Here is a 7,541-nt window from a genome sequence, read left to right as displayed (position 1 = left end):
ACATGCCATTAACTTATTCTTAAAAAGGACACAGAGGACTCCAATTGGAAAGTGCAAACTCCGGGTACCGTTGTACATGAATTGGAAAAGAGACATGCAATGTGCATCGCGCTCAAAGTAAATGCTGCTGCTTTACTGCAGCATGGAAAGATGAGAGTTCCTCAGGCATGGCAGTCTTTTCACTGTTGCTCTACAAACCTGTTTACACACAGTTGCTGAACTGTGTGCACCACAGATGCCTTGTTGTTGACCCATCTGTTCAAAACTGCATCTCCCAAGTTTGCACTGTCGAATTTTTGCCCCAACAAGTTCAATTCCGTTAAAAGCAAAATACAATTAATTGTGACCATTCAAACCTCTGTTGATGTATCGTCATCATCGCACCGGTAATCGTGACACACAATGACTTTGGAAGAAATGCGAAAGAGAGCATTCATCACTGTACTGTAGGATCTCCTCTGAAGCTATTGCAGTGTGAATATTGTTTTCAAGGTCCTCCTTTTGAATGTCTCTATCTTGTACATGTTTGTAATAGACTGCTGTGCCTGCCCTAGAATTACCTTATTTAGAATCTGATCTAAAATTGATGGGACTCTAGTCTATGTCAAAATGTTCTGATAGAGAAAATAAATAAATGTCCACTGAACTGAGCGCTAACATTTTTGGAGTCATCAATAATAAATGTTGCTTGAAATGTTCTCTGTAAATCTTTTATGGCAGGCAACAAAGAGGACACAGAATGGTGATATGTGTACAATTCAGATACAAATGATAAGGGTAAAAACACAACCAAATTCTACAGAAGGACTTTGTAGTTGAAAGAGTGAAACACATACTGCATGATTCTCAGTAATGGGCAAAGCTAAATTTGACAGTTACATCATTTTGATTTAACCAATTAGACATTCTGCAAAGACAGAGCTATTTTGTACCATTCCATAACCTCACAGTTTAAAATTGAGAACGCAATGAAAATATGCCTTTGAATTTGAACTTGCTCCATTCCACAGAAATCCCCCACCGCCCCCCCACCCCCCCCAAAAAAATCTTCATTTTTGCATTCTCAATGTTATTTTGTCTCATCAAACTTCAAACCAATTTGGCAAGTCAATAAAAAAAGAAAAAGAAAAGAGTCATTGTAATATTTTCCCCCTTTGTCTTTTATGTGTGTGATAAAAGCTCTACTCAGATGATTGGCTCAGCCCCTGGCTCTCATGGCTGTGCTTGTCGTGAGTGGGCAATTGTGGAGTGGAGCTCAGTCTGTGTTCATAGGCATGCGTGTCACTGATTGGCTCCTCCTTAACTCGGATCACAGGCTGGGTCCCCTCCGCCTGATCCCTCGTCTCCCTCCTCAGCTGGGTCCCCTCCACCTGATCCCTCATCTCCCTCCTCAGCTGCGCGCTGCCCTTCTGCAACATGTAATACAGGATGGGGTTGGAGCGCGTCAGCCGCGGAGAGTCCGGGTTGGAGTCGCAGCCCTCGTCGTCCTCCTCCTGACCGGTCCATCGCACCGGGCTCTCTGGCTCCTGTTTGACCAGAGTCGGGGGGTCCCGTTTCTGAGCCATCGGCCACGGGGCTGAGTGGCGGCCGCCCCACGGAGCGCCGCGGACGGCGCCGTCTCCTGTAGGAGGGGTGGGCAGGGGTCTGAGATTACTGGGGAGCCCTGAGCTGAGGGAGCCATGGGGGTGCCAGGGCATGTGGAGGAAGCTGTGATTGTGGGACGGCTGCCCGAGAATGCTGCCATTGGCCTTGCCGTTGGCCTGCAGCACGGAGGAGGGGCTGGGTGCCCCCCGGGGCTGGTGGGACAGCTCCTTCAGACAGTTGTCGGAGAGCAGCAGCTGTTTGAGCACGTTGAAGCCCCGGCTCTCTCTGCCGAGTGATTCACTCGGGGGGCTCCTGGGTAGAGCCTCCTCCTCCTTGGGACTCCTGCGCTGGTCGGGCTGCTCCTGAAGAGCGGAGGAGGCGAGGCTGCTGCCGTCCCCACTGTCCACTGGCCTTGGAGAGGTGACGTGATGCAGGCTGTCAGTGAGATCAGAGCAGAGGCGTCGCTTCTTAGGGCTGGGGCTCAGGTACGCGTACTCCCTCTGCTCCTCCTTCACCTGTCTGGGCTGTGACTCGGCCTGCACAGCGGCGCTGGTGTAGTAGGTAGCAGTCTGTTGTTTTAGCAGCTGGCTGAGGAGGCCATATTTGGCTATGACCTCTGCAGGCCGTGGTTCTGTCTTAAAGTCCTGCTGGGGTTCTGAGAGGGGGCTGCTCTTGTCGTAGCCACTCCGTCTCTTTCTGCCACTCAAATCGCCGGACGCGGCCGAGGACGGGCCCACCTCCTCCACAAGCTCTGTTTTGACCTTCACGTCCAAAGAGGGCCCATTGGAGCTGTCACAAATGACGGAGGGGCCCGGGCTCTTCTCAAAGCAGCCCACTGCCACCTCCACACTCCTCCTACCACTCCCAGCAGCAGGCCTGTCTTTGCGGTTGACCGGAGGAGTGGTCGAGCCCGTTCCTAGCAGGAGTTGCAGCACCGTGCGCCTCTCCAATAGGTTCTCGATCTGGGAGGAAGGGGGCGAGGCTTCCTTCCGGCTGAACGGTGTGCCACTGCCCGAGGGCCCGTCGGAGAGCGGAGTGGTGCTGGTCCTGTGGATGGGTGCGTTGAGCCTCTCCAACAGGGCCAAGGGCCTGCCCGCTTCCAGCTCCTGGCCCATCCCTTTGCTGGAGGGAATGGGCGGAGAGGGCGAAGCTGTGCCACACTGGGCCAGGTTCTGTAACAGTTTACTGGCACTGAAGGCAGGCTCAGAAGCCTTCTCAGCAGGGAAGGCTTTAGATTTACACAAATCCAGCGGGCTGGACTGGACATGGGGGGAAGGGTAGGAGTAGGGGGACAGCACACTGCTGGGGTCTCGACTGTGAGAGTAGAGGGTCTGGGCTGGGGGTGTGGGCCTGTCCATGGGACTCTTTGTCCTGGTTTCATCCCAAGGCACCAGTCCCTTCGGTTGGCCCCGAGCCATGGTGGCCATGCTTATGTCAAGTGGCAAATCTGGATTACCTACACCTTTGTTTACCTTCTCGTTATTTCTGCGCTCAAGAAGGAGCTGCATGAGTGTGACCTTAGGATGAGATTTGAGGTCTGGGCTCATTTCAAGCTCCTTACCCTTGGAGACCTTTGACCCAGATGGCTCTGGTTTCCACTTGTTTATCAATGACTCTGTCAGTTTGTCCAATGAGGAAGTAGAGAAAGAGGAAGAGGAGGAGAAAGCGGTGGAGACAGAGGAGACAGCAGTAGAGGAGGGGGAAAAGGGTGTGGTAGAGGGCTGAACAGAAGAGGGAGGGGAGAAAGCAGCTGGGGTGGAGGAAAACACTGGGGTGGGGGACGAGAAGGAGGAAGAGGAAGAGTAGGAAGAGGAGGTGGTGGTTTTGGGCCCAGTGTCTTGGGCATTGGGCCGGCTCCTAATGGACAGGTCCATGGGAGAGCAGCTTGAGTACGAGCTCTCTGCATCACTGCTGTCCTTGGCCAGGCTCCTCTCCTGGATGGAGCACTCGCTGTCCGAAGTGACCGAAGAGGGGCCGCTCGGCGGCAGCATGCCACAGCTGTCCTCCAGGTGCCCGTTCTTGGTCAGCTGCTTCTGGTTGTTGTGGTTATTGAGCAGCAGCAGCAGCAAGCTGCTGCAGGTCTGTGGAGGGCGCGTCGGACGCGAGTCAAAACCTCGCTTCTCCCTGGGCGGCTGGCTCTGGGTGTGGCTTGGAATATGTGGGGGAGGGGGAGGGGGAGGGGGAGGAGAGCTCTGGCTGTGGCCCTGAAGCAGCGAGGGACTCCGCGGGCTGGACAGAGCCATTCGGGGGAGTGTTGCCGTTACTGTGGTTGTAGTCGTCATACCATTTTGGGTGGTCAAGGAGCTTAGTGTGTCTGAGGTTCCAGGCAGAGCCTCTCCCACACTGGGCGGCCTGTTGTCCTGGCCCTGCTGCTGAGTGGCCATGGCGGCCAGCCGCTCACTGGCGGAGCGTCCGGAGAGCTGGGCTTTGAGTGCGTGCTCCCGGGAGTACTGCTGGAGGTGGGCCTCGCTGGAAAGCAGCAAGGCCAGCTGACTGCAGGCCACGCTGGGCTTGGGCGAAGGTGCTGGGCTAGAGCGGATCTTCACCATGTTGGCCACCGCCTTCAGCCGCTCTGCACAGGACACCGAGTCAGTGGCGGCAGGGGCGGGGGCAGAGGGGGGCGTGGCGCTGTGTGCTGAGCGAGGTGACTCTGGAGGTCTGTCCTGGCCGTGGCCCCGGCGGCTGTAAGGTGTGCTGCTGTGGTTCTGCAGTTTGCTCTTCCTCATCAGGCCCTTCAGACGGCTGGAGGCTGTGCCGTACACAGGGAGCGGCTCTTTCTCTGCAGGCGGGGCCTTGCTCGGAGGGGAACACTCGCTCGGGGGCTTGTTGGACTGCTGGGACATGGCCACACTCTGCAGTCGTGAGCTGAAGGACTGTAGCAAGGAGGCGAGTAGGGTGCTCTCCCCGGCATGAGGAGAGCCCCCCTCTACGGCTCCGTTCTGCAGGCTTCCCCCTTGGCTGTTCAGCTCCACCGGGGGTGAACTCAGCCGCTGGTTCCCTGGCTCACTCCAGGCGCCGGAGCGCAGCAGGCGAGCCTTCTTCAGGTGCTGCGAGGCACCCAGTGGGGGCCCGTTGGCTCCAGCCTTGGGAGCTGTAGGGCCATGGTTGGGCAGCTGGAAGGGCCCGCCTGCCTTGTCGGCCTGCTCTTGGTTGCTGTGGGCAGCCTCGGACCTCCTGCTCGCCGTGGCCCCGGGCCCGGCCACCACTGGATGCATCAGTAAACCTTCCAGATAAGTTAGAACAGCTGAATCCTTGTGTGTCTCAGGGCCAGGCTCCTCCCCATGAGTCATGTTCAATAGTAGGATCCCCTCGTATGGTTCAGCACTGCTACTGGCAAACAAATGTCCACTGGCTCATCTGGGTGACAGTGGCATGTACTTCCAAAATACCACAAACAAGTTGACAAAGAGTCTGTAGGGGTTCTGAAGGACGCACTGGGTAGATGCGATCCCTCTCTGTAGAGGGGTCCAATCAGCGGAGCAGTGAAACGGCGGCCATGGTTGGAGCCATTCCCAGGCAGGTGGGCCTCCCTGGCATTCTCCTATGCCTTTGAACGGCGGACGGTCCCAGAAGGCCCGGCTCCAGAAGGCCCGGCTCCAGAAGGCCCGGCTCCAGGCTTATGTGAGCAGCGAGCGGGGAGTCCGCGGGATTTCACCACAGAGATGTTGACACATTCCGTGGCTGTGGATGTTTAGGATGTCTGCCCTTATGCTTGGCTGTGCTTCTCTCAGTGGTGCCTTTCAGCTTCCCAGATCTCACATGGGGGACCTATGGGAGTGAGAGAGAAGAGACAGAAAGAGGGGGGGGGAGAAAGGAGAAACTGTGTAAGAAGCAGGGATTTGCACGGCACTATATACCGCCATCTCTGTTACTTAGCAACATTTCAGATTGACTGCACACACGGCTCCCTCTCCTTCTCCCTCCCGCACTCTCCCCTGGCAGCCACCACACGACAAATGTAGATTAGGCCTGATTGGATCCAAATTGAAAATTCAAGCCCACCACCACCTTGAGAACATTCAGGTGTTGAGCTGTGAGGCCCCTCGCAGCCATAAGGCCCCTCGCAGCCATTCTCTTTCAAAAGTCAAGGGCCTTGTGAGAGCTGTGAATAATTTCTCATGCAGCTTGTCATATTTCAGTGGATTACCCACACCCACACACCTCCCGCGTGTTATGCACTTGAGCAGCATCTCACATGCTATGCACACGAGAAGAAGTGCATGAAGACACACATATCACATACTTACACATACTAAGTAAAAACTGTCCTGCTCGTTATGGAGCCCTGCCTCACCACTGAGTTATCTTGATCAGCACCTGTCTCACCACTGGGTTATCTTGATCAACACCTGTCTCACCACTGAGTTATCTTGATCAACACCTGTCTCACCACTGGGTTATCTTGATCAACACCTGTCTCACCACTGGGTTATCTTGATCAGCACCTGTCTCACCACTGAGCTATCTTGATCAGCACCTGTCTCACCTCTGAACTATCTTGATCAACACCTGTCTCACCACTGGCTTATCTTGATCAGCACCTGTCTCACCACTGAGCTATCTTGATCAACACCTGTCTCACCACTGGGTTATCTTGATCAGCACCTGTCTCACCACTGAGCTATCTTGATCAACACCTGTCTCACCACTGGGTTATCTTGATCAGCACCTGTCTCACCACTGAGCTATCTTGATCAACACCTGTCTCACCACTGGGTTATCTTGATCAGCACCTGTCTCACCACTGAGCTATCTTGATCAACACCTGTCTCACCACTGGGTTATCTTGATCAGCACCTGTCTCACCACTGAACTATCTTGATCAACACCTGTCTCACCACTGAACTATCTTGATCAGCACCTGTCTCACCACTGAGCTATCTTGATCAGCACCTGTCTCACCACTGAGCTATCTTGATCAACACCTGTCTCACCACTGAACTATCTTGATCAACACCTGTCTCACCACTGAACTATCTTGATCAACACCTGTCTCACCAATGAACTATCTTGATCAGCACCTGTCTCACCACTGAGCTATCTTGATCAGCACCTGTCTCACCACTGAGCTATCTTGATCAACACCTGTCTCACCACTGAGCTATCTTGATCAGCACCTGTCTCACCACTGAGCTATCTTGATCAGCACCTGTCTCACCACTGAGCTATCTTGATCAACACCTGTCTCACCACTGAGCTATCTTGATCAGCACCTGTCTCACCACTGAACTATCTTGATCAGCACCTGTCCCGTCCAGATGAATCCCTCACCAAGCCTAGTTGATCTGAGTGGCTTTGAAATCAGAAGACAGGAGCAAAACAACTGAACTGACTTGATGTGAGGCGAGTAGGGCTGGCTGTCATTGAAAGAATTACGATACAGTACCCTTAAAGTGATACCAATACCAATAGAGTACTTCATTCAATACTTTTTTTCTCGTATTTCCAGTTTTTCCTGAAATAATCCTTCTGCATTTTATGCATTTTTTTTTAATGAGGAGAACCAAAATGCGTGACTCATTAGACAATGAACAGCCAGGAATGGGTCTCGCGCTACTTTTGAATGCTAAGATAAAGCTGATAATGTACAATTTGATTCAAGAAAAATAAAACTTTCAAAGTACAACACAAACTGTTTATTTTGCTGCAACTCGACAGTGCTGCTTAATCCAGGACCTTACTCCCTGGAACTCTTAAGAGTAAAAAACTGGTCCATTGGTGTGAATGGAGATGTCGCGTCTCTTCTAGGGATGCACCGATCGATCGGCACGTGACCGGAAATGGCCGATTTTCACGTGATCGGCCTCGATCGGTGATCTGTTCCGGTCACTCTAAATAGCCGATTCTGTGAGCCGATTTTCACATGACGTGCGCGCACCCCAAAGCACCGAGACAGGCACCCAGCCACCACACCACACACGCCAGCATACCTTCCTCGTTGTGGATTTTTTTCACCG

At 53.5% G+C, this 7,541-nt stretch overlaps 1 protein-coding gene across 1 annotated transcript; it reads right to left on the bottom strand.

The window, feature by feature from the left end:
* Positions 1-1,062: 1,062 nt before the first annotated feature.
* nrip1b (nuclear receptor interacting protein 1b) lies at positions 1,063-4,980 on the bottom strand. Its single transcript, XM_083649768.1, has one exon. The coding sequence runs from the start codon at positions 4,872-4,874 to the stop codon at positions 1,182-1,184; it is 3,693 nt and encodes a 1,230-aa protein (XP_083505894.1). The 5' UTR covers positions 4,875-4,980; the 3' UTR covers positions 1,063-1,181.
* Positions 4,981-7,541: the final 2,561 nt, after the last annotated feature.

Source organism: Poromitra crassiceps (assembly GCF_964638095.1).
Source record: "Poromitra crassiceps genome assembly, chromosome: 1".
NCBI lineage: Eukaryota > Metazoa > Chordata > Actinopteri > Beryciformes > Melamphaidae > Poromitra > Poromitra crassiceps.
The sequence above is the reverse complement of the archived record's forward strand: the minus strand, read 5'-3'. Positions and strand labels throughout refer to the sequence as shown.